Here is a 27,492-nt window from a genome sequence, read left to right on the forward strand (position 1 = left end):
TAGGTGGCTATTTGGGCCTGGAGGTCTTCCTTTAACACCTTAGACCACAGTTGCATATCACAAGGGTTGGGGGATAGCCCCCCACTACCTGGAAAATCCACATAAAATTTTTTAGCCCTCTCTTCATACTACTGGTCTGAATTTTTCCTTTTTCTTCTGAGGTGTTTACATTCCCTTATTGTAAAATCTGGAATAAGTATTTGGTCAGAGGCTCCATGTCTAGGCCATACTTCACATGCCATCTGTGACTTCCACAAAACTCTCCCCAAATTCCCATTTTAATTTCTTATGCTGACCCCCAATATGTTGAAACTGCAATGAGGAAATCACGGCGTGGAAGGAAGAAGGGCCTGCCCTCTTTTCTTCAGTGGAATCAGTCATTCCATTCAGTTCCGTCAGCACTTATGAAGGACCTGTCATTTATTCATGAGGCCCTATGCCAGATGCTGGGGATGCAAGACAAAACAAATAAGCCAATCCTTCCTCAAGGGTGTTTATTCTGCTGGGGGTTGGGGGAAACACAAACACACGTGTGTATAAGTACATTTGTGTATGTGGGAAAGTTAAACTAAAAAGATATGTAACTTCCAGGGGAGTTATCATATGCTTGATAACAGCAACAGTAATAACTGCATTTATATAACACATTAAGGTTTGTAAAACATTTTATAAATATTAGCTCACTTGCTCCTCACGCCCCTGGGACATGTATGCTATCCCCATGTTACAGATGTCTAATACGAAGGGCAGCCTGTTAACAACCGAACAGGGGATCCGAAGGGCACAATGAATGAAGAGCACGTTTATTTACATGTTGTCTCCCCTGGCAGAGTCTAAGTTCTGTGAGGGAAGAGCCCATTTTTGCCTTTCTTTTCGTGCCCACTGCTTACTTGGTTCAGAGCCTGACATTTAATAAATGCTACATAAGTGTTTGCTGACCGATTGATGGTGTAGAAGGGATAGGGACATAGAAGGTATGAGGAAATGGGGGATAGTGGCCAGGAACGGGGACTTCTGCCTTATCATGCACCTTAGAGAATACATAATATTTAATTGGTGATCAACACTTGAGGGGGAAGCAGAGGCCAGTCTTTAGCTCTGGCTAGTGGCCAAAGTGTTGGGGTCACCAGGTCAGTTCTGTCCTAGCGCTCACTCAATTATTGCTTTACTTTCTTATGTTCTCTTGGATTTTTGGTCATTTTAGTCTCTCCCCTCCCTCCCAGTAGTCCTGTATTGATCACTTTCTGGTTCCTTCCCTTTCGCTGGGGATTGGACTACAGAGCCATCCAGTCTCCTCTCACAGTGGGCACTTTTATGATTCACCAGCCTTGTTCTTTGCCCTAAGTGACTTCTGAGGGGACAGAACTGGCCCCAGCTAAGTGCTGGGTTCTCTCCTTCAGGCTTGTACATATACATACGTACATACACACACATACCTCTGCCCTGCCCCAGTTTCCTGTTTCTCAATTATCTGGCTGCACTTTATTGTGGCAGAGTGCTGCTAAGTTGCCACTGCAGCCTAAGTAAACTTCTTGGCAGAAAGATACAGCATTTGTCTAAACAGTCCATACTAATGGAATTTGAATCCAGCTCCTCTGACTTCCAGAGTCAGCGGTCTTTCCATTGTACTACATTGGCTCTTAATAACAGCAACTGATGAGCTGAGCTGCCATTCAGATTTGTAACTACTATGGCAAACAAAATCTAGAGCTTTAGTTGGTTTCCATTTTATATCTCCATTCAGTTGTGGCCTCTTTCAAAAAAGCTCCACTTTGTACATAAAAATCATTTTTAACTCTTTTACAGAAAATCTGGTTACTCCAGTACGACCTCTTGAATCACAGGTACAAAGGGCAGACGGTGAGCTCACAGACTGGTTGAAACTACAAGGAGCTGATGCTAGTACGATTGGAAAGGTAAAATAACCACAAAATGACGGAAATTCTAGCTTTACCAGCTGATTCCCTCTCATATATTTGGTTTTTCTTTCAGATTGTTGAAGAGGGTTACACACTTTATAACATTCTTAATGATATCACTAAAGAAGACCTACGATATCTTGGACTTCGGTAAGAACATCCTCAAACCAAATTTGGAAGAAAACCAGTTAACCTAAGAAAGGTCAAAGCTACGGCCAATATGTATAAATTAAGAGTGAGGAATGGTTTTTAGCAGAGCCTTGAGGCCACATGTGGCCCTCTCAGTCCTCAAGTGGGGCCCGTTGACTAAATCCAAACTTCACAGAATAAATCCCCTTAATAAAAGGATATAATAAGGTTTGCTGGGAATGCTGCAGAGTAGAAGTGTTAATGGGGTTAGGGAGATCTGTATTCAAATTCTGCCTGAGATATCTATCTGGGTGACCCTTAGCAAGGAACTTAAATGTCGCTCAGCCTCAATTTCCCAGTCTATAAAATTGGGACAATAAAACAAAAACCTTGCAGGATTGTCGTCAGGCTCAAGAGCTTTAACTTTAATACGTAAAGCACTTTGCAAATCTCAGGCTATATAAATGCTAGGTATCCTGTCTTTTAAATTTCTACTGCACACATATTATATTTGATGTTGTAGGGGTCATACCACATCAACGAACAAGCGTTTATTAACTGATCACTATATGCCAGGCACTGTATTAAGGATACAAGGGAAGGAGGGCAGTTCCCCACCTTTAAGGAGAATTACAAGCTAATGGGTAGAAACAACAACTTCCTCCATAGGCACACAGAAGATAGCTACAAGGTGGCTTTAAGAGGCAGAGGGCAGACACCAGGTAGCTGGAAAGGCCTGGAGAAGCTAGCTCTGGAGTGATTCTTGAAGGAAGACTAGGATTTGAAGAGGTGGTGGTGTGAGGAGGCATGGAGAGACAGTGCAGAGACAGGCACAGGAAGTGGAGTATCGTGGAGGAATACCACATGGGCTAAAAAGACTGGAGCAATAAAAAAAGGCTAAGAAAAGCTCAAGAAGTCACTGGAGTTTGGACCGACCTGCTGTGTGGAGGAGTTTCAAGGGGAGAGACTTGAGGCTGGGAGACCCAATTACAAAGTGATTGTTGTCTGGGCAGAGGCCAATGTGGCCTTTTAGCTCCTTCGGTGTGTTGCCTTTTGAGTAAGTTCAAGTTTACAGAACAAATTATTATTATTACAGAACAAATTATTTTTAAGGCCTCTAGGCAGTAGGATGCCCTGAACTAGGGTGGTGGCTATGTGAGGAGAGAGTAGACGGAAAAGATCTGGCAGCTGACTGGACAGATGGGGTGAATTAGAAGTCCAGGATGACTGCAAGGTTGTGAAGTGATACAAATGGGGAAGTTCAGAAGAGGGGTTAATCTTGGCAGTAAGATAATTAATTCTAGTAGGACTGAGTTCAAGAGGGCTATAGGACATCCAGTTCAAAAAGTAGACAATTCAGTCTAGCAGGCAGTTAATGTGGCATTGGGGCACCAGGGATTAGGGCTGGACCTATCAATCTGGGAGACATCTGCAAACAGCCGAACGTTCTTTGTGCTATGACAAAGGATGAGGAAGAGTTCAAATAGTTGGTTTTCATAGAGGCATCAAGCCTAGAGTTCCCTGGATCCTTACGTTTCCTTTTAAAAAAATCATGCTACTGGGTGGGGGGTGGGTAAGGAACAACTTCTTTTCCTTCATAAGACTAAGTACTTATACCCTTTATTTACTTTGTGAAGCAATTAATGGTTCAACTAGAAAGTTAGGGTCTTAAAAGAAAACTCCCAGTCTAATCATCACTGAATATGTCTTTTAGGGATAGAGGGAGAAAAGACCTCAGAGGGACACAAATATTATTTAAAATAAAAGACAAGACTGTTTTCACTGTGTAATCTTAAATTAGTCCCCCCTGTATGTGGGAGGAAGGGCAGAACTGGCTGTGGGAGGGAAACAGATGTCATTAAAAATACATATTTCTCACAGTTGAGTCGGGGAAAATTGATTACACCTCCACAGGAAAGTATGAGTCTTTTAGATGATCAATCATTTACAATAAGTGAGCATGTTAACTAATATCTACATTAGGGATCACGTTTTAGAACACAACATTACGCTGAGGGTCCCAGCCTTGAAGGAGCTGTCAAAACTAAGACAGACCTAGAGAACCATTTGCTTCCAAAGAACTTAATGGGAACTTTCTTTCATCCTTACAGTGGTGGTCTTCTCTGCAGAATCTGGAGCACAGTCTCAAAGCACAGACAACAGACTGGTGAACCCTCGCAAATCAAGCATCAGGCTTAATCACAGTAAAAAACCCAAACACAAACCAAGAAAAATAAATAACCGTGGAAACAGCGAGTTCAACATTCCACACCGTTCTTTTGTTAGACTCCGTGTAAATATGTATACAAATCCTGCTTTTACCCAACATTGTTCAATTGTTTATTTGTTCAATCAACAGTTTAGGAGTTTAACTCTGAACAGATATTTTACAAAAATGCATGTCATTCAGGACGTATGTAATAATGATACATTTATGAAACTGAAATAAATACGTAGACACAATACATAAAATTGTGTCACATCCAGCTAAAGGAATCCTGGCTTAGCTATCCTTGCTTTTTTTGAAAGAACAATTTAAATTTACTAACTGAAATACGTACATTTATGTTTTATAGCACTTTCTAGCACAGTGAAAGGAGAAGGTATAATAAAATAACCATTAATTATTAGTAATGCAGCTTTTACAAAGATTGGCATAAAATTAGTAACTAGCAATTCCTATTGTATTTAAAAACCTGAAATTTAAATGCAAATGTATAGTTTAAGAGAAAAACAGCCTTGTGTTACATGTGTATACACACTCAACACACACACACAAACCCAAAGTAAATGATTTGATTTTTTTCACTTGTTATATTTTTAAATTTTAAAAGCATGATTTGGTTGGGAACGGCAGGTCAACACTTCATCTTTCCAAAAACAAAGGTTGATACAATTGTTCTAATAAAATGAGGGACGGTGACATTTAACGTATCACTGTAATCTTCTAAATTACGCAGTAAGAACCAACACCCAACAGTGACATCACTATCTTGATCAGGCTGAAACAAAAAACATTTTTTTTCTCCCTCAGCTTTTATTTTATTTTATTTTTTATCAGCTTTTTGGGGGAACCAAGCAAATTAGGGTTTTGTGTGAGAAAATACAAGTTCTCCCCCCACTTTCTAATCTCCATCTTTAAAAAAGGAAGCCTAAATTGTAGAATGACCACACAAACGAATTAACTGGTTCTGTTCCTTTAATAGAACAATTAACATAATGTATAAATATAATATGGATGTGACCAATTACCCTTGAATAACGTATGTATTTAGCATTTTTGGAGGTTTCATCCCTTCCTTGAATGTAACAATTCGTTTCTTAGAGTTGACAAGATAAAGTTCCATTAAAAGCCTTATAAAAGTTTCAACACGCTTCCTTTTAGCTGACAGATTTGTACTTTATCCATTGATTTGCACCTCGAACTTCAAAAGGTGGCTCTCTGCTGTAGATGTGATAGCCCAGTTCTTCCAAAGGTGGCTCTGGGTCAGCGGTAGCAAACTGGGCAGCGTCCTCGATCTCCTTCCGTACTTCCACATCGATTTCCTTTTAAAAGTCAAGGAGTTGAACTCTCAATCACACCAATATTCACTGAGCATTTACAATGTACAGAGTGCTATCCATTCGCTTTGCTCATTGATTATGTAAAGCAGAGGTACGCAGTTATTTGGCCTACTGTGACCCCCCCCCTTTCCCCCCAAAAAATTACTCAGCTCTCTCCTGGAAATCGACTTTCTTTAACCCTTTAGTGATTTAAAAAAAGTTTGTCATTTTTTTTCTTAAATTCAATAATTTATTGTAAATTCGTGGGTTTTCTCTTGTACTGAAATTGTGATGATGCAACATTACCTCATGTAACTGCACGGTATCATACTGTAAACAACCATTCACACACACACGCACACACACTCACACACACGCACGCACACACACACACACACAAACGCACGCACGCGCACACACACACTCTTGCCAATGCATGAGGAACTCCGTAACAATGCACGATAGGCCTGCCTGCCAACATTTGCTCGTTAAGACCTGCTGGTGGACTTGTGCACTGATCAGCTTTAACTTGCATTTGTGTGTTTATTTGGAAAATTATGTAGTCACTACTTTAACTGTTACCCAACAGATGAAACGAGCATAAACGTTTTTCCAAATTGTCTTTCCTTATGCTTCGACCACCCCCTTATTTTTTACTCAATGTCCTCCCCCCGCAACTGCACCTGAGACTACCACCCCTTGGAAGTTCCAGTGCTCCCCAGGGATGGTATCACCCACTTTGAGAAACCTATGAGTTCTAAAGATGGTGAATAGTACTTACATCTGGTATTCCTACAAATTAAAAAAAAGGTATTAAGCATATGCCAAGCACTAGAGGCAGCAAGCTTTTTCAGTTAGATTTAGTCTGTCAAATAATTTTTGAAAATGGCCCATTGTTTACTTTCCCACAGAGACTCTGGAAGCAGACTGTACTAATGCTAGTTCAATGACACGGTTTGTAGCCTCAGTCAGCTGAAATATCCTTATGATTTTAGGTAAGAATCTAAGATACTGAACGTTTGCTCTGTCACCACGGTTTTCTTAATAGTGAGTTCTACTGTCTTTTAAGCAACAGCAGTCACTTTAACTGAGGTGTTTCAGTTTCAAAAAAAACAAAAAAAGGAAAATGGTGGATCACTTCCTGATTTCTTTTGGGCCCAAGGAAGTCCTTTTTCTTTTCCCCTTTTAAGAGTTCACAAACACTCTACTGCGACACAATCTTACCTTTAATTCTTCAATACTGGCAAGGTTGCTGTTCACCATTCTATCCTTGAGAAGCATGATAGGGTCACTTTTACTCCTCACTTCCTGAATTTCTTCTCGAGTACGGTAACTGTATTGTAAAACAAAGATTATTTTTTAATGAAAAAAGTACCCTCTTCCAGGGTAGGAGGTAATATTTGTAAAATACAATTCACATGCAGCATTTCCTCAATATATTAAGGCAAAAAAAATTATCAGAAATATTGCTGTCTTCTATAAAAAATACCAAGAATTACAATTCAAATTGCTAACAAAATTTTGATTTGTCAGAAAAAATCAGTAACTCCTTGAAAGAGAATCTGACATTTGCTAAGCACTGCATTATTATTATTGAGGAAAGGATAAAAATTATGACCACCACTACATGTATTCTGACAATTATCTTGGTCTTCCCCAGTCATCTCTATGTGCTCCAGTGTTCCTGAGGGCTATGGTTCTGAATTTATGGGCATAGGAGGAACCGTAGAGGTCCATGCTCCCTGCCCCCACTGTTTTGACTAATTTGTACTCAAATAGGGAATAAAAATAGAGGCTAAAAATGAGCTATGCTTTTGGAAGAACAACCAACTCACTGAAAGGATCCATTAGTAAACGTGTCTCATAACAGCAGAAAAACAAGTGTCTATTTCTGTGCCCCTGAGGGCAACACAGCACCCCCAAACAGGGAAAAGTGCATGTTTTCTTCTTCCCCTGAAACAGCAAAAACTATTCCCAGAAACAATCAGGAGTTTGGAAAGCTACTGATTTTGTCCTTGGTCTCAAGGGCACAATCAAAAAGGAGGTGGATGTGGCAGTGAGGGAAATGTATGCAGGAACTATGATAACAGGGGGAGAAATCATTTTTACCTGTGTGGGAGAGAAGCCTTGAAAGAAGGGATTTCAACAGATTAAGACTGGATAGGGAGGGGAGTTCATTCCAGAGATGATCTGATCGAGACCGATGGGGGACAAAATTGAGTTTGACTGAGTATTTGATATGAGGGAGTGGTGCTGGATAAGACTAGAAAAAGTGGCTGGAATAAGATGGCTTTAGTTTCCTCATCTGTAACATGAGGGATTTGGACGAGATAACCTTTAAGGTCCCTTCGAGCTCTAAACCCTGGCCTTCTATACACTGTGCACTGACCAACGGCTAACATTATTTAAATGTGTTGTTTGGAAAAGAGATTTAAATAGGTTAAACAGGTTTACTTTTGAACTCTTAACCTCATCCCAAACTTACGCAGCAGACTCCATTTTACAAACAAAAAAGCTTTGGTCACTTCGCTTTCCTCAGTTCTGAATGAACTGCAGAACTAGATCCAGAAGGATTGCTCATTTGGGAGATTATCATTTCCCTATTTTGACATCTTTATTATACAAGCAGGTACCCTGAGAGGCAACTGTGGCAGAGCAAATGAACACACATTAGACAGGCAGTCCAAATCAGGAGGGCCTGGGTTCAAGTTCTGCCTCTACGTGACCTTGGGCATGTCACAGTTACCTTTCCGTGTTCCAAGTCTGTAGGATGCACAGTAGGTGCCAATCTACACTGGCAGAGGAAATTTCAGGTAAGAATGAAATCAGGTTCAATTAAAAAAATATACATAAGGTTCTCCTAAAGGTAACTTTCCTTCTCAGATTTTGCTTAAAATTAAGAACTCCACAAGGGAATTTTGGTTTTTCATTACTTTATATACATAACTTTTATAGCACTGATTTTTTATTGCAACTAAATCAGTTTAATGTCTGCTTTATACTTTCAGCTTTAGCCATTGCATTTGCTAATATCAGACCCCTAAGATACAACTTATCTGACCAATTCCATGGGGCAAAAAAGGCCCAAGTGATTATCTGGCACTGTAGATCAGAAAGCCCAATGGTAAGTTTTCACTTTTCTATGTGATAAACTTTATGTGGGGATATAAACCCTAAGGAAAACTCAAATTTCTATTTTAAAGAGTCCCTCTCATACCTGACACCAGGGTCGCTCATGCTGTGTCCATGATAACGATATGTCTGTAGTTCCATCAACATGGGGCCCTACAAGATGAAGAAAACATAATTAAAATAAGAGAACTGGAAATGTGTTACAAGTATCTCTTGGTTCAAATGCAGAAGAGATTTATCTTATCAGCCCTGTCAATGAACATTGACCTTGAGCAAGTCATGTATTAACCTCCCTGGGCCTTGGTGTCCTCACCTATAAAGGAGGTTCTATTGCTAGCCTGAGGGCTCTCTAAACTCAGTATACATAACCTTAACTCCTTTTTGCATATAGGTCACAGAAACATGAGAGCTGAGGATATCTGAGGCTTTCCAAAGTCACCTCTACCTCCTTAATAAAACTTCTGACCACCCCTAACAAGGAGTCATCCAGACTTTGCCTGAAGACCTCTAGTAAGGGGGAAACCACTGACAGTTTAATCAATCTCTTCCACTTTAGGATAGGGCTAACTGTTAAGTTTTCCCCTAGCTCAAGGCTAAAATTTGCTTCTTGGCAACTTCCACCCAATGGTCCTAATTTTGTTCCCTGGAGTATCTTAAAATATATGAAACAAACTATAGTCTTTCCAATTCCCTAATCTCTTTCTATGGGCTAAATATAGGCTCACAGACCAGAGTTGGAATGGATCTTCAAGGTCATTTAGTCCAACCCCTCATTTTACAGATGAAGAAACTAAGGTCCAGGGAGGTCAAGTGACTTACACAGCTAAGTGGCAGCGTCAGCATCTGAACTTGGCTCCTGTGGCCTCAAGTTCAGAATTCTTTCCACTCTTAGTACTTTCAACTGGTCTTCATATGTCAGTATGTGGAGGTCTTTCACTAGTCTGGTTATGCTGATTTGGATGTTTCTTACTCAAATGTGGGGGCCCAGAACAGCCCTCCAAATCTGATCTGACCAGGACAAGGTGTAGTGGGACTATCCTCCCTACTCTAGGATCCTATGTCTTTCCTCAATGTAGCTTTAGACCATTTTAGGGGGGTTAGTTTACCAGAGTCCTGACTCTTATTGACCTTATAAGGCCCTGATACTTGAGGGGTAAGGAGCATTTCATTGTGTTTGAATGATTGTTCTTAGGGGAACTGCTCTAAATTCTAACACTTCATTTCTATTGTTTTAAGAAAAAATTCATTTTAAGAAACTTAAGCATACAGCTATAGCTTGTTTTGAACAAGGGAGGGAGAAGTTAGGTATTACAGATATATTAATATGAAAGTCATTCATGTGAATGAAAGCTTAGATAAGGCCTGCATTCACTGCACTAAGATGATTCTCCCAATTATTTCAGAAACTGATCAGCAGTTTTGAAAGTATTCTGAAAATCCCTCAGTTCTACTGTATTAAAACACTGTACATAAAACATATCTAAAAGAAAATCCCAGTGTTTTAGGAAGGTAAATGTTAGCCATGCTTAGGCAGAGCTGCACAGCAGCAAATTCAGGCTCATGGCATCTCCCAGCTCTGAAGTTTTCACTTTTGGGCATTCTCCCTGGGTTTTGCCAGGGACAATATCCACCTACTTCTCCGTGGTGTCCAAGGTCTTTTCTGTTGCTGGCCTGCCCTAGGACAGGAGCTCCTCTAGCACCTACCTAGCATGGGCTGTTACCTAAGAACATCTCCCAGATATCCTTGTTTCCTTAATTGGCTCAGTCTCTCTGTACCCAACTTCCTAACCTGAAAATGTACACATGTACACACACACACACACACACACACACACACACACACACACACACACGCATGCTACCGGTGTTTCATTTCCATGTTCATGAGCTCTAGAATTTCTTTATACAACCTTTCATTATACCCTCTGCATTACAATCCTCATACCTGTTCTGGGTCCTGTGACTGGTTTTTTCCACCCCTCACCCTGTACTGGCTACACTCTCCTCCCTCCCCTAGAGCTTAACTTCTTGGTGCAGCAATTCTCCAGTGTCCTCTCCTACAGCTGACTACAGCTTGCTGCCTACAACCCTGGATTAGTTCTACCATTCACCTCCTTCATTCTTATTTGCATGCTAATGAACACAGCTAAAGAAAATCACAAAAGTGTGTTTTAGGGTCGACTACAACTTAGGTTATTTAATCTCAACTGGGCCCTTTCAGTAGCAAGGCCATCACTGTACTCCTCCCTTACTGATACTCCACCCTCATCTTCACAGCATCTGTTATAAATCTTTACTTCTCACCTTAAGCCTCTGCCTTCCCTTCACCCTCTATGCTGAGGACTTGACCCCATAATTCATGGAAAAAACCTGCCCTTTCTCCTCATTCAGTATCGGATGGATGGCGACTGCTGGCCACTGCTGGCCCACAGGAAAGGATCTGCCCACAGTGCTGGGGATGATACAGTAATAGTAACAACAAAGTAGCCAGTGCTTCTACTCTGCACAACAACAAGTTACCTTTCTTTGTGCAAACACGTGGAATACCCACCTCACAGCGGTGTTAGCAAATGAGATAATGTGTGCAAAGCGCTTCATCTTAATGAAAACTATTATTACAGTAACATATGAGAAATATACACGCAAGGAAAAGAAAATGTAAAGCTCCACAGCAAAGCCACTGGGTTAAAAAAAAAAAACATGCTGGAAAACAATGACTGAATCTGAAAGCGCTTGAGGAATTTCTGAGGCCAATCCATCTCCTGCCATGTATTATCTTTACTCAAGGGTTGGGCCCACTGTCAAACATGGAAGGGTGTGCAAAATCCTTAAATCAATCATCCTTTCCCCAATTTCTTCCTAATAATTTTTTAAGGACCACGGCAACAAGACCTGGTTCAAGATCATAAGCCCTTTATTTTGACAAGTGCAGATCTACTGAACCCATGTAATTTGCAGGTTCTCCCCCTCCCCCCCCAGCCTAGAACAAAAAGCCAAATCCCACATCTATTTCAGAAGCTTATCTTAAATTCTCAACTATCCTACCAGGACTCTAAAGGACCAGTAAAGTAGTGAGAGGCAGGAACTTGATTAAAAAAGCGCAATGTTGGGTAAGGTTATTTTATTCTCCACAACCGTACCCCAATGCCTAGCATAGTGAGTGGCACACAGTAGGTGTTTAATAAATGTTTGTCATAATTTGTTGACTGACTAACAGGGTTACTTTCCAGTGCTAAGGCTGGCAAATACAATGTGGAATTTTAGTTTTGCCTATAATGAGACAAAAGGAGAAGAATCCAAGGGCCTTACCTTTCCTGACCTACAGTAGGCAGCTGCAAATTTTGTTGCCTCACGGACACACAGAACATCCATACCATCTACCTGTTATAAACATTTAATAAAAAGGCACAATTAAAGTCTCAAATCCAGTATAATTTGACATTTCTTGGCTAATGTGTTAAGATAACAAGAATTACGTCTATTGACAAAGAGCATGTTGGAACCAGATCTTGGTGGAATTAATGCTGTTACCCTGATTCCTGGGATAAAGTCTCCTCTTTTGTAGTAGTCTGTGCTGGCCGCTGCTCTCTCTACTGAAGTTCCCATTCCGTATCGATTATTCTCACAGATGAAAATACAAGGCAATTTCCACAAAGCTGCCATATTGTAAGTTTCAAATATCTGACCCTAAAAACATTTGCACAGGTTCAAAGTATGATCATTACATTCTCATTTGCATTTTCCCACAGCTCCCATTTACATAACCACTTAAAAGTCAGCAGAACACTTTCCATGGTCTCAGCTTAGGCTCACAACCCTGAAAGGAAGCGATTATTCCCATTTTATAGATGAAGAAACTGAAGCTAAGTGATGCTGATTCACTCATCTGGTAAATGCCTGCGCCCGGAACTGAATCCAAGGCTTCTGACTCTATCCACTGTACCACACTACCTCTCTAACATTCTTAGGAGTCGCTATTCTATGCAGGATAAAAGTCCTTCTTTATTAAAACCCAGCTATTTTAAATTAAGTTTTCAAAACAAAAACCATACTGCTCCGTAACGCAGTAACTGATTTTGCCTAAGGTGAATGTACATAAAGGAAGAACTGTTTGTACTTTCACTGCTACACAAATAAGGTAGCAAAGAGCCCATCGCAGAAAAGATAAATCTAAGACGAAAGTTTAGCTGTTCCTCAAGCTCGAGCTTTATTCCAAATTCTACTGGTTCCCAGGACAACGCTGGCCCAAGAAACGTTCTGTCAGACAACCAGGGTCTCAAATCCCCAAGGACAGAATTTCCTTTAAGTGATGTTGCAAAGGTTGTGACTGCAGTCTGATCCCTGACAAACTTTCCTAACCATAGAAATAAAAAATACCACAAACAAACCAGTAATATTAAAAACAAACACGTCAGATTTTGTCTAGTGACTACCAGTAATAAATGGAAACATAATTTCTTTAAAAACCCCAATTAATTAATTCAATTATGTTACTATAACATTAAGAAAATATAACTAACCTGATTAGCAGCACCATCTCCATACAAAGTCAAACAGATCTCATTTTTCTCATTGTACTTACAGGCTAGGGCAATACCAGCTCCCAAAGGTACCTAAAATTAAGAACAGAGCTGAGCCACAGCAAACCATGAGAAAGAATTAGTATCTCAAATGTACTTTGTACACAAAGTTCGGAGTCAGAGTCGTAATATTCCAACAAGACTTTCCTTCTGACCCAATTAAAATAATTTTCAGAAAATAGAGGAAACTTAACACAAGTAAATGCAATGCTAGTTTTCTCCTTAAACATTATTTCAGTTGTGAATATTAACAGAAATTATAATAAACACTTAGCAGGCACAACAAAGAATGATCAGCCGTCACCTCTTGATTATTTATACCCACTGATGAGAAGAGGGCACTGAATATACTAAGGTAAGTCCAAAACTCATTTACAGATTTCTGGAAATATACGCAGATAAGCTCATCAATCATTCAGGCAAAATCTGTAATGCTTCTTTTTCTCTTCCCTCCCTCCTTGCCTGATCTGGGCGTATCAAGCAGCTTCTGAACACCAGGAAGGAATCTCAGGTTACTGTGACTAACTCAAAGCAGATAATAAACTAAATCTAAATCGAGAGCTGACTTGACGGCTTTGCCACTTAAGGAATCATAAGATTCATCGAACTCCGATCCCCTCATCCTGCAAGTGAGAAAACAGAGACTCAGAGAGTTTCAAGTGACTTGCCCAAAGTCACCAATGGCACTTGCCAGATTCAAATCAAGTCCTGACTCCAAATCCAATACATTAATCAATCGATAAAGAGCACATGAAGTGCTCATTTACTGCATTCAGGAACTGCTCAGCTGCAGGGATATAAAGACAAAAAGTGAAATGATCTATGCCCTCAAGGAGCTTACGTGACGATGGGAAGAGAACACACACAGAACATAAATAAGACGGGGTTGGGCGGGGGTACCCTGGAGGATCCCCGAACATGGTGCTGAGATGGCGCACTTCAGACATGGGAGGGAGGAAGTGTCTTTGAGCATGTGCTGTATACCAGGCAACGTGCAGAGCACTGTGCAAATAACAATATCTTATCTGATTCTCAACATAACCCTGTAAGGCAGGTGCAATTATCATCCCCAATTCACAGGGAAGGAAACTGAGGTGCAGAGGTCAAGTGACTTGCCTAGGGTCACACATCTAGAAAGTGCCTGAGGCTGGATTTGAACTTGCGTCTTTTTGACTCTAGCTCCTTTGCTCTAAGCTGATGCGAGGGCAAAGAGAAGGGGATGGAACAGCAAACAGGCCACAGGTAAGGCAGTCAAGTGTGACAAGGGGAGTCAAGTGTAAGGAGACTGGAAGCTCAGGGGAACCAGGCTGCAAAGAGCTCTAAATGCCAAACAATTTATATTTGATTCCAGAGGTTAAAAGGGAAATAATGAGATGAGAGCTGAGAAAGACAAAATGATGTAAGGAATGGCTTGAGTCAAGGAGACAAAAAAGCAGACAATTTCTACACGTGCATGTGACATGTGAAAAAAACCCTGGTCCTCGAGCACTTGAGAGAAGACCCTGAGGCTCTCCTATGGAGATCTCAAAGGCAAATCTCTTTTTGAAAAGCGTCACGTCCAGATTAGGCCAAGGAAGAAGGTCTATGATTCTGTCCTTTGGTCCATCCCAGATACCTGAGCTCCAACAATGCCGTTGCCACCATAGAAGTTCTTGGCATACATGTGCATAGATCCTCCCTTTCCTTTAGCACATCCCCCTCTTCGTCCTGGAAGTGAAAGACATAAACAAGTCTTTACAGGATTCCATTCCTTAGAAACCTATGCATAATTCATTTTCCATCCAACTACTCAGCATCAATTTCCTGGTAAGAAAAGGACCTTCTCCCAGCTCCTCTCCTCTGCTTTCAGCTTCTGCCTCAGAAGGTGCCCAGACTGCCAGGACTTCACACCAGTTCCAAACACCACCTATTTCTCTTTGTTCGTACTCTGCTTTAAAGTCAGGGTAACAAGGAAAAAAAAACACATGGAACAGAAGCAGGATTTCCACGCGTATTTATGAGCCCTTAAGGGGAATTAATTTTAACTCAGACTTTTAAACAATGAGAAACTTTCCTTCTCCTGCAATGTACCGAAGCAGACATTTCTGTCATTGTTCAGTGGTGTCTGACTTCATAACCTTGTAACCCACAGCACACCAGACTCTTTCAAGCGGAGGGGCTCATCTTCCAATGCCATATAACATTTTAACACTGTCCAACAGATTTTCTTGGCAAAGATACTGGAATGGTTTACCACTTCTTTACAAAGCAGACAAGATCTAGCATTTTCTACCTTATCTTGTCAGTTACCAAAGGGTAATACAAATAAAATAATTTAGCCTCAACATGGTAGAGTGGACAGAAAGCTGGCCTCAAAGGCAGGAAGATCTGGTTCAGGGCCCACCTCTGACATACACAGGTTGTGTAATCCTAGAAAAAGTCAGTCAACCCAAAGACTGTGCTCTGGGAGATTCTCTCTATAAGCTGCAGTGAAGGGGTTAACCTGCACTAGTAGAGGAAGCTGCCTGAAATCAAACATCTAGAACCTATTCCTAATACTCAAAGTCACCTCTAAATCAGGTTGGTACAGTGCACAGCATGTGATATATAATAATCCAAAGACCCGTGCTCAAAGCCACTGTGCTCTACATGGTCATGTGTGACTTTGTGCAAGTTACTTGTTCAAGATCTCTCTGTCCCCTCCTCTCAGATTCTACATCTAGAAAAGGAGGTGGTTGGACATGGCTTTTTCCAGCTCTGAACTGATGACACTGAGAAACTGTCTGCCCTAATGTGCATTCTAACCTTTTACAGCTTGACGGCTAGGAGCTAAGAGCTGATGGCTAGGCCACACTGGCCAGAACATTTGCCAGGTCATGGCTCAGAGGTTTCTTAGCCAGATAGGCTTGCCAAGGCACAGCTTTCAAGGGCCTCATATATTTGCCAAAATGTGGCACTGGAGGATGAAAATTATTAAAATCTTATTATTACAACTTGAGGGTTAGTGTGGCTAAATCCAGAGCATACATTTCAAAGATCAATCCTTTAATGCCAGTTTTGAAGTCAAAAACAGGGATGTACAATTATGAGGAAGTAATTCAGTTTCATGTACTGTGGTAGAGAACATGAAAAAGAGATGAAATGTTACTTATTTTTCCATCATAAAATAGCACATAATCACATATGTAAAAAAATAGCAGTTTAAATTATGACATTAAATAAAAGGAGATGTCAAGACAAAGAAAAATTACAGAGACGTAAACGTCAGAAGAAACATCTGGGCCCGACTAACTTCTGATAACTCCTGACAGGGAAAGGTCTGTTTTCATACTTGAAGAAAGTTTGAGCATGCTTGACATTATGTCCACAATTCACATTTTGCGATAAAATTAGGACATTCTGTCAAAGCCTTCAGTGCATTAAAATGCAGGGCAAGATAAAATGATATATATCTTTTGTTTTTTCATATTTGCAAATATATCCTTCCCTACTCTCTAACCTGGAGAACCTTTCTTTGTAACAAACTATTTTGTTTTTAAAGAAAAAAAGTTTCTGATATTAATTCTTGTAGCAGCAATTATTTCACTGGGGAAAAATACAGAAGCTGGGTCTTAATGACAATTATTTCAAAATATATCTTTTTCATAAACATATTAAAAACCAACCAGTAAGCTCTGCCAGAATTTCTCGAACGGGAAGTCCACGAGTATAGGTAAAGCCATGTGCTCGATAGGCTGTAATAAGATGATCTGTAGGATTTATACCAGCTTCAAGCCCCATACAACAAGCTTCCTGTGTTAAAGAAAAAAGAGGTCACTAAGCAATATTTAAAATATCTAGTTCTCTCTCTCTAAGACTATCAGATCCAGAATACAGGAACCCTTCAATTAATAGCAGAAAACAAAATTTCTCTTCCATAAACCAAGCACTGCCCTCCAAAATGCTTTCTCCCTCAAAATACACAGCTGATCATGACACTAAAACTATGTAACCAAACTCAACATAGTTCTTAAAACATGTGAAACCCCCACAACGTCCATAAGTAACAAATTCTCAAACCTACAGAACAGAATTGAGGAGTCAAGCACTTTAAGACAAGAGTTTTTTAAATTAAGCACATATAAAACAGGATTTAAAAAAAAAAAACCCTCCTCTATTTCACTCTTGCTTCAAATCTAAGAACTTTACTTGGTAACCCCATCAGATTATTCATAGCTTCAAAGAGAACTTGCAAGGCACAGACACATTTCAGGACAGTTCTACATTCAGCTAATGCACCTATCCTAACAGAAGTTACATAATTGTGTACACAAGGGGAACAAAGGCAGATAGAGAGCTGCATGTACAAGGCAAGCCTTGACCACACTCCTACACATCCCTTGGGGGGGGGCAGGAGCTGTGGAAATTTTGGTACAGCCTGAGAAATAACTAAATAGACATACTGAATTCTGATTTATGTTTCTTACATAAAAAGATACTTTAAAAATGTTCCCGATAGTCTTTTTTATACTAGGTTAATAAGTTCCCCACTATTTGGTTTCTGGTTCAGTTGCATTACCTACTAGTTGACTTCTAAGTTGAGCTATATTTTTGTTAGGTCTTTGTTTCAACAGTTAATGCTGCTAAATTGCTAATGATCATCTGATTCATTTACTTTGCCTAAAAGACCCTTCCATGTGAATGTGAAGAACCTCACTGAATTTGTAAGCTAACAGATGCTGATCCCAAACCTTTAAAACTCAATAGTAACGGGTGTTAAAATTAAATTTTACAAACATAACCCAAATACTGTCTTCTTACCACATTTCCACTCACCTGACCATCGTACAAGTGGCAGAAGCCACGGATGATCTTTTGCTTATACAGCTGGTCTGCTTTCAATTCCATCCGACGAACAGTCTGCATGATCTTATAGTACTTAAGTCCTTCCTCTCTGGTGAGAACTGCTGTGGTGGGAGGTTCATCCTCAAGCCGATGAACGTCACATTTCTGGAAATTTCATTTATTTCAGTGTAAATGCTCCCAGCATGTTCTAACATTGACCTCAATCCGATAAATAGCCAAAATGGTTCATAGTACATCTCATCTCCTGTTTTTCTAAAGCTCATTTGAAAATGATTTAAATTCTTAGAAAGAAAAGTGACCTGCCAAATACAACTTTTACCGAAGAAAACTGAGTTGTTCATTGACTATCAAAGAAACAGTCACAGAAATGTCTTGATCACTTTCTTCACCAAATCAGATTCTGACACTGACTACTACGATTTCATTCTTACTATTTAGTCACTGAGAGGTGTCATGTGTCCTACCTAGAAATAGGGAGAATAAATGATAACCTTAGAATTCATTCACTTGTTCACTGACCCACCTTTGATTAAGTACCTTCTCTGTGAGGTACACATGCTGCTGCTGTCTGTCCTTAGTTCTTGAAGAGGCCCATGACACCAGGGAAGTGATGCCATGACATGCCAGTGAACTGGATTTAAGTGAGGGAGGGCTGGCACACATACTAGTTAAATAATGGTGAAAAATAACCATACCAATAAGGTGAAAAAATGTCTCAAAAATTCAGTATGAAGACACAGCCAAACATCTTCCTTACCTTAATATCAAACGTAGCATCATTCGCAAAGTTGCGGGCTGCCAGGAGCACTCTTCCAGCCTTCAAAACAAACAAATTCAATAAATGTAATTTTTAGGAAGCAACCAAATTTGGAAGAGCTGTTTTTTTTACTTATTCATGCTTTCCCTGCCCGAACAGGACAGATAATTAATAGCTAGAGCTTTGTTTCCAGAATCATCAATCCCTATCATATTCAGATTCGTCTTTCTATGTTACAGAATTAGACAAAAAGATATTTTAAGCCACCAAAATTATAGAGTTGGATCAAGGAGATAATAAAATGTGTTCAGCTTGGGTTGATCCTGTCTGACTTGACCCTCCAGAGAAAGATGCACAATGGACACGAAGGCATGCCATTAACTGCTCAATAATACAGGACTAATCTTTTTAATGTTGGCAACAGGTGAAAACAAAATTAAATCAGCAGATGCCGAAAGTGTAAAAGGCTGTGATGCAGCAGGAAGAACGTCGGAGTCAAGGCAGCTGGGTTAGAATTCCTCCTCTGAAAACTTTCCAGCTTTCTAACTTGGCCATGGGCAAGCCACTTAAACTCGGATCCTTAAGACAAAAACAATATTTGTACCACCTATATCACAACGTTATTATAGGAAAAGTACTGCAGAAATGAGAATTGTTATTAAATATAAATGAGTCTGAATACTGAAAACAACCAAACCTTTAGTTCAACTCAGGGGAAAAAATAACAATACTACATTAGCAGTAAAACTCGACAACTGGCTATTTTTGGCTGCTACTAAAGCATCTATGAAGCCAATAACATTTTTATGTTGTGAACTGAATTTCTAGAACAATCACACAAATTTTCAAGTTTCTGTGGAAGGCCTCAGGAATCTTAAAGGGTTAGGCCTTCAAGGCCCTGAAAACTTCTGTGACCTCCATGTCAGTACCACACAGAGGGTACCCTACTTATCCTGCTAAAGAATATAAGACTTCCTGAATGGAGTTTAAGATTCGATCAGATGCTTCTACGTTCCTTCCATCTCTAAATATTTTCTATTTGTTGAACTAGACAAATCTGTCAGAATTAGCTATGTTTGCCTATCATTTTTAGAACAAGTTCTCTAGAATACTTATAAAGTGCCTACAAATTGGAAGAAATCCTGCTAAATTAGTTCACTTTCCATTCTAATTTAGGAAATGATGATGAATATGCAGAAGAGACAAGAAAGTCAAAGATTATATTTACTATAAATCTAATTTTAAGTTTTCCTGTTGTGTCATGGTTTCTAAGGGATCTCCAAAGTGCAAGGTAAGCCCTTGTACAGTTCAAAAAAGGGGGTCGTACTTAAATTAACATAAGAAGCTACAAATCAAGTCAGTGTGGATTTATCTCTGACCAGCAAATTATTGAAAACAAATGCACTCTGGCCATTTAGTTCTCTATTTAAATAGGCACAAAACACAAGAGACATCGATAAATTACAAAATGAAACATTTTAAAAATTCACTCTGGTTCAAGTAACAAAAGAAAAATTATTTTAAAAATTCAAAGTCCTAATGATGGATCTCCAACTTTATCCCACTTTAGAGTACTTAACAAAGAATCAAATACAGGTCAGACCTCATGCAAGTAAGTTTTTTTGCTATGAGTTTAAATCAAGATGACGAACAGATACAGTGCTAGCGATAATGAATCAGCACCAGTCAAGCAAATGAGTCCATTTTACTTGAGTATAATTTAATCTTGAGACTGGACAAGAACCTTGCAAAAGATCAAAACTCCTCAAAGATAAAGGCTGAGATTTACTAAAAATCTGTTGTAGGCTCTACAACAGAGAGGTGATTCAGTTCTAGTGAAAGATCTAAGCTGGGCACAGTGAGTGGGTGGGAAGAGCAGTCTTGAAATGCCACTGGCTTCCAGGCACACCTTTGCCAGGCCAGTGGGGCTTTCCCCTCCCATACCAAAATGCCAGCAGCACTGTAAAAATGGGGATATGGAATCACAAGTTGACCCAAATAGAAATGGTTACACTTTAAAGATTTGAAGACAACTGCCTGCCCTATTATTACTTTTAGTAATAATTAGTAAAATTAGTAACTAAACATCAAAGAGAGTTAAACTAGAACTTTCTATTTAGATGTATTGATATATTGAATATATCACTGATATATTACGTGTATATACATGTTTGATATATATGTATATATGTGTGTATACACACACACACACACACACACACACACACACACACACATATATAGGTATACTGCTGTATCTAATGTAATATATCAAGCCAGGATTTAGAAATCACTACTTTTCACATTAAAATAAATGCTTTTAAAAAATATACTGACAAAGTATCAGGAAAAAGGCTGTTTTTTTTCAAACTGTTTTCCATTAGGAAAATATCATGTATGTCTTGAAGAACCTAATAGCTGATTTTGACATAATGAGCTTATATAAAATCATCCGTTCAAGTCCTGTTTCCAGGCCTCATCATGGCATACAGGTGAATGATTGTTGGCATTTGAGTAAATGCAATTTGTTAAAGTCTGTGCTACAGTCGATTTATTACATAGTTAAAACTACACTAAGACTTTGGGGCCACCTTCCATTAAATTCATATTTCTTTACATTAAATTTAAATCGGTATATTTGGCTATCTAACCTATCTGTAGGATTTTACATTAAATCATGTTGATGGAGCTGAATTAAATATTTTTAGTCTCTAGTTAGTGAAGTTTAGTGCAAATAAACATAGTAGAGTCCTACATTTGATTATACACCAGTAAAGACAGAAAAGACATGGTTAGAGCATAATGCAGATGTCAAAAGAGCTTTTATTTTAGGCTGTAGGAAGCACATATTTCCACAACTGCTCTGGCTGGACCAGAGAGCGAGTACTATGCAGTTCTGAACATCACGTTTTGGAAACAGCATTAGTAAGCTACACTGCACCCAAAGGAAGTCGACTAGGACAGTGAGGACTGGAAACCAGGCCATATATATGGGGAACAGTTGAAAGAATTGAGGATGTTTAGCTTAGAGAAGATAAACAGGAGGGAGGTGAGAAATGACACTTGTCCTGAAATATCTGAAGGTATGAATGTAGAAAAAGAGAATTGGTCCGCTTGGCCCCAGAAGAAACAGGTAGAAACTTCAAGGAGGCCCATTTCAGCTCAATTTTCTTAAAATCACTGCTATGAAAAAACAGAATGGGCTACATTGGACAGAAGAGATCCTTAGGATCAAAGCTAGGACTGGAAGGTATCAGAGGCCATCTAATCAAAATGCCTCATTCTGAAGTTTGAAGAAACTGATGCAGAGAGAATCTTGCGTTCTTCTCTCCCTTCTATCACGATAGGTATAAGATAATACCTCAAAGCTGTTTTAATTTGCATTTCTCTAATCAATAGTGATTAGGAACATTTTTTATATGACTACATACAGTTTTGATTTCTTCCACAAAAAACTGTTCATATCTTTTCACCATTTATCAATTAGGGAATGACTTATATTCTTCTAAAGCTCACAAAGTTCTTTATATAATGAAATCTTTATCTGAAAAACTGTTAAGAAAAATTTTCTCCCAATTTTCTGTTTTCCTTCTAATCTTGGCTACATTGGTTTAATTTGTTCATAAATTGTTTTCCTATCCATAAATCTGATAGGTAAGAAAATTAGGAGAACGTGGAACATATTACCTATAAAACTTATGGACAGGAAAAGAATTTATGAATAAACATGAGATAGAAAATGTTGAAATGAAAAATGGATAATTTCCATTACATTTGTACAAATAAAACCAATGCAGCCAAGATTAGGAGGAAAACAGAAAACTGGAATAAAAATGGTCTCATCTCTCTGCTATCCTTTGCATCCTCTCTTTTTACCCTATACCTCCTCACACGTCTGATTTACTTCTGACCACTATCTCCCTCTTCTGCCCCCTTTTATAGAATCCCTCCCTTATCCTTTCTTACACTTTCAAAAGAGTTTTTTTAAAAATAAAAATTGATCTTACCTCACTAGCAGCTCCCTAAAGTAGCAGTAGTTGGAGAAAAAAAGAATTTAAAAATTAATTATTTTACCTGATAAAAAAAAAAACACAACAAGACAGAACAAAACTGAAAGGAACGAAAATGACCCATGGCGATCACTTTTGATTAAGTATACCATATTTTGGATTTCGTGTGTGCATAATACTTTACAAAATGTTATCTGTACAAGAAAGTAAGTAGTACAAGTTTCTTATATTAACCATATAATCTACAAAGGGTATACAGTAGTCTTCCCCAGTATTAAAGTTAGCAAAACCAGCTTTAAAATTATCACTGTGAAAAGAAACACCAAAAATTTTATCAATCTAACAATAAAGTACTCCTCGGTACCATGGCGCCATTCTGTTAGTGCTTTAATAACATGTTCCCTAATGGTTAATATTATTAGCAATAAAAGCTAATAATCAATATCACATGCCGCTATCACTAACTGCATGCTTTGCTTTCATCAAGGCAACGCTTCCTGTGTTTGTCCGATGACATGACTTGCGCTTGACTTTGAGTGAGGGAGGCTGTGCAGGCCACCAGCCTCACTTTCTCCTCCAGAGCCATCTGGGTCCAGCGGTCTGATATTCATCAGGACGACTGGAGATGGTCCAGTCCAGTGGGAGACCTTGGCCATTTTAGGCTAAGGTGCCATGAGATTCTCACTGTGAGTGAGATACACCCATTCAACAAACAGGACTCTTAAGTAGCGACTCAAAAAAAAGTCTTCCCAAGGGGAAGACCCTCTGGGTCAGTGAGTAAAAGAGAAACAATTGCTATTTAGTAACATTCACTGTTGCTAGTGAGTAAAAGAAAAACAGTTGCTACTTAGTAACATTCACTGGCGCTAGGCAGTCTGTCTAATCTGTGAGTTTCAGAGTGAAGTGGGCTTTAAGGCTTGGTCTTTGAGTGGGAAATCTAACCAGTAAACCCAAACTAAAAAAATGCAGCTTTTGGCCATGGAAGTGATCCTTCCCCTGGGTAGAGCACCCCAGAAGGAAAGGGGAAGAGGGGGAGGGAAAGGACTCTTTCAGAGCTCAAATCTGGCTCCAAGCACTTCCAAGCTGTGTGACCCTGGGCAAGTCACTTAACCCTGTTTGCCTCAGTTTCCTCATCTGTAAAAGGAAATGGGAAACCACTGCCTTATCTTTGCCAAGACAACCCCAAATAGGGTCATGGAGTCAGACATGACTGAAATGACTAAACAACAAACAAAAGGTTCTTCTCTCCAGCATAGAAAGTGTTAATATACCTACAAAGAAATCTACTATACATCATACTGTGTATGTCAGCACTCCTAAAATATAATTTGTATCAATGAAAAATAGCTTTGGATTTTAATTCAATTCAGCCAGCCTTTATAAGGTGAATCCTAAATGCAAGGCACAGTGTCACAGTTGAGGGTATAACACAAAAAGAAGTCTCTGCTCTCAAGATTACAATTTACTGAGGGGTAGATGCAATGAGTACACATCTAAGCAAACACAGATTAGGTACTTAAGGTAGAGTGCCACCCCCACCACTCTGTGGTCCTCATCAAGTCATTCAGTTGTGCTTGGTCTCTTCCTGACCCCACTTGAGGTTTTCCTACCACTCTACTGCATATAAATCTCAACATCTCAGGGCCTTAGGTTTCTTTCTTTAAAAAAAGGTATTTATTACTTTTTGTGACATTTCTTCTTATTTCAAAGGTTTCACATTGGAAGAAAGGGCAATATAATTTTTTGAAGCCTCATTCCTGACAGTCTTCAGGTCACTAAGCCTCAGAATGTTGCAGCTATATTATCTGTTGTTGTTGGGTCGTTTTCAGTCATGTCTGACTCAAACCCCATCTGGGATTTTCTTGGCAGACATACTGGTGTAGTTTGCCATTTCCTTCTCCACATTTTACAGATGAGGAAACTGAGGCAAACAGGGTTAAGTGACTTGCCCAAGGTCACAAAGCTAGTGTCTGAGAAAGGAATTAATAATTTTCCTATTAATCTATATGATATGTAATGAATATACTAATAATTTAGTTTTCTCAAGAGCTGCCTTTTCCAGCTTGTGAGTCACACTCACAATGCAGATTGAACTGATCGATCAAACCTTGACAAGGCTCACAGTCACTGGCATCTTTCTGCCTGCTCACGTGAAGTGAACCAAAGGCTGTAGAACTTGTTCCTATCACAGACTCTGGTTCCGTACTTTAGGGGATGTGGTCACAAGCCCCCAGAGACCTGACTTCGGAACTGTCGTACTGTGAGACTTCTGTAATCCATGTTCCTCCCTCCCTTTCCACTTGTGATTTATGTATATAATCTCTGTCTTCACTTCAACAAGGCTGAATTCTGCTCAGAATTCCTGATCTGCAAATGTGTTCCTCATAATGACACTAATTAAATGGTTATCTAATCAGACACTTTGTCTCTTGTCTGCTGCTTCATAATTCTCAGGTTAGAATTCTCAGTCATAATTCATAATTCTCAGTAAAATCCTGTTAATGTGTCTGAGGATGTATGTGAATTCAGGTCTGACTCCAGGCCCAGTTCTCTACCCGCTATAGCATCCAGCTGCCCACTGAGAAGGTTGGGAGATACTACTCTAAAAACAGAAATAAAAGTACTATATGATGAGTAAATGTAATGCCAGTAATCCTTGTTGCTGGGGAGCCTGCGGGTGGATGAGAACCAGCTCAGGAGTCGTGAACTGCAGCAACACCAAGCCTCCTGGATGTCTACACTGACTCCTCCATAAATACGGTAAGACCAAAGACTACCTAGGAGTGGGCACAGCTGGCCTTAGTCCTAAAACCCTGAAAGATCAAAGGTTGTGGCTGATCAGGGACTGATGCAATTCCAGCCTAAATCAAAGATGGAGACGTAACCCTCCCAGGCCCCCCAGTAAACATATTTATAGTTCCTCTAAGTAACACTATCACAGGCTCCCAGATCCAGGGCTGGAAGAGACCTCAGAGACCTTCAGAGAGCTCTCCTATTACACAGGAGGAATTCGAAGCCTAAGTAGGCTAGGTGACTGCCCAGGGTACAGGTAGTCCCTGGGTGGGATCCGGCCCAGGTCCTCAGACTGCAGCCAGGAGAGTAAGGGGTAGAATTGTCTGCAGTAGTCTGTCTCCCCCTTTCCCTGTACCATTTAATGTAGGCAAAGAACAGGCTGTGGACAAACTGAGGAAGGTTTTCCCACCCTCCAGAAGATGCTGGACTCTGTGTGTGTGTGTGTGTGCCCGCGTGTGTGTGTCAGTGTGTCAGTGTGTGTGTCAGTGTGTGATGTGTCAGGGTGTGTATAAGTGTGTCAGTGTGTGTGTGCATGTGTGTACAATGTGTCAGTGCGTGCGTGTGTGATGTCTGTCTGCGTCAGTGTGTGAGTGGTACGTCAATGTGTGTCTGTGTCAGTGCGTGCGTGATGTGTGTGTGTATATATATGCCAGTGTGTGTGTCTGTCAATGTGTGCGTCAGTGTGTGTGATGTGTGTGTCTGTGTCAGCGAGTGTGTGAGTGGTGCGTGTGGTGTGTGTCTGCATGTTGTGTGTGTGATGTGCATGTGTCAGTATGTGTGAGTGTGTGTGATGTGTGTGTCAGTATGTGTGAGTGTGTGTGAGTGGTGCATGCCAGTGTGTGCATGTGCGTGTCTGTGTGTGTGTGGTGTGCGTGTGTCTGTCTGTGTAAGTGTGAGTGGTGCATGTCAGTGTGTGTGAGTGGTGCATGTCAGTGTGTGTGAGTGGTGTGTGTCAGTGTCAGTGTGTGTGTGTGAGTGGTGTGCGTGTGTCTGTCTGTGTCAGTGTGTGTGTGTGTGTGAGTGGTGCATGCCAGTGTGTGCATGTGCGTGTGTGTGTGTGCGTGATGGGTGCCTGTGTCAGTGCGTGTGCGCGCGGCTGCTTCGCACCTTCGCGGTCTGGGAGCCACTTGAGCTCTCCCAGTCTCCTGGCGACCCCGGGCAGGGCTCCCACCCCCGAAGCCCGCGCCTCCTCCAGCAGCCCCGGGAGCGGGCCCCGAGGGGGGGCAGCGCCTCGACCTCCGGGTGCGGACGGGTCACGACCCCTCTGACCTTCCCGGAAGCCCTCTGGTTGCCCCGCTTCCTTCCCGAGGCCTCCCGGGCTCCGGCCCCGTCCAGGATGGAGACAACGGGGGTGAGGAGGGAGAGAGAAGCCCGGGCCCTTTAAACTCGGAGAGTGGGAGTCGGGGGGAGCGTGAGGCCCGGACAACCTTCCCCCTGGCCCGGGCGCTGAGGGGCTGCAGCCCCGGAGGGCCTCGGCCGCTCCTCCAGCCCTCCTTCCCCGAACTCCTCACCGGCTTCTGGGAGGCGCCCGTCAGCACGCGGGAGACGATGGCCAGCATCTTTCGCATGGAGCGGCGGCGGCTGAGAGGCGGCAGGCAGGCCGGCGGCGGACGGAGCCGGAAGGGACCCTAGCGCGTCCGGAGTCTCCTTCAAGAGCCCGCGGCAGACGCAGCGTCTTTTTCTACAGGGGAGGAGGGAGAGGAAGGAACGGCGGCGGAAGTGACGACACTGCGCTTCCACGCTGAGCCGCCGAGGCCGCGGAGCAATCCAAGTCATTTACGGAAGTAGCCACGCCCCTTCCGGGG

The 27,492-nt window shown here is 40.8% G+C and overlaps 2 protein-coding genes across 5 annotated transcripts in view; one reads left to right on the plus strand and one right to left on the minus strand.

Annotated features, from left to right (window-relative positions):
• The window catches only part of MAP3K15 (mitogen-activated protein kinase kinase kinase 15), a 145,702-nt gene extending 139,500 nt beyond the window's left edge, over positions 1–6,202 (plus strand). For all 3 annotated transcript variants that reach the window (XM_072615338.1, XM_072615339.1, XM_072615341.1), the window contains 3 exons: positions 1,807–1,916; positions 1,993–2,069; positions 4,160–6,202. In XM_072615338.1, coding sequence (XP_072471439.1) covers positions 1,807–1,916; positions 1,993–2,069; positions 4,160–4,247 — 275 coding nt within the window. In that variant the 3' untranslated portion in view covers positions 4,248–6,202. The remainder of the gene's footprint in view (positions 1–1,806; positions 1,917–1,992; positions 2,070–4,159) is intronic.
• On the minus strand, positions 5,230–27,492 carry PDHA1 (pyruvate dehydrogenase E1 subunit alpha 1). 2 transcript variants are annotated; one of them, XM_072615342.1, is made up of 12 exons: positions 27,199–27,403; positions 22,892–22,906; positions 18,885–18,944; positions 18,098–18,271; positions 16,948–17,074; positions 14,919–15,010; positions 13,244–13,336; positions 12,255–12,410; positions 12,033–12,104; positions 8,809–8,876; positions 6,816–6,924; positions 5,230–5,594 (listed from the first exon to the last, which is right to left on the minus strand). In XM_072615342.1, the coding sequence occupies exons 1-12, from the start codon at positions 27,253–27,255 to the stop codon at positions 5,430–5,432; spliced, it is 1,188 nt and encodes a 395-aa protein (XP_072471443.1). In that variant the 5' UTR covers positions 27,256–27,403; the 3' UTR covers positions 5,230–5,429. The 2 variants fall into 2 exon arrangements, with proteins under 2 accessions (XP_072471443.1, XP_072471444.1); XM_072615343.1 differs by lacking the exon at positions 22,892–22,906 and having other exon boundaries at positions 27,199–27,492.

The sequence above is a fragment of the Notamacropus eugenii genome, chromosome 5, assembly GCF_028372415.1.
Source record: "Notamacropus eugenii isolate mMacEug1 chromosome 5, mMacEug1.pri_v2, whole genome shotgun sequence".
NCBI lineage: Eukaryota > Metazoa > Chordata > Mammalia > Diprotodontia > Macropodidae > Notamacropus > Notamacropus eugenii.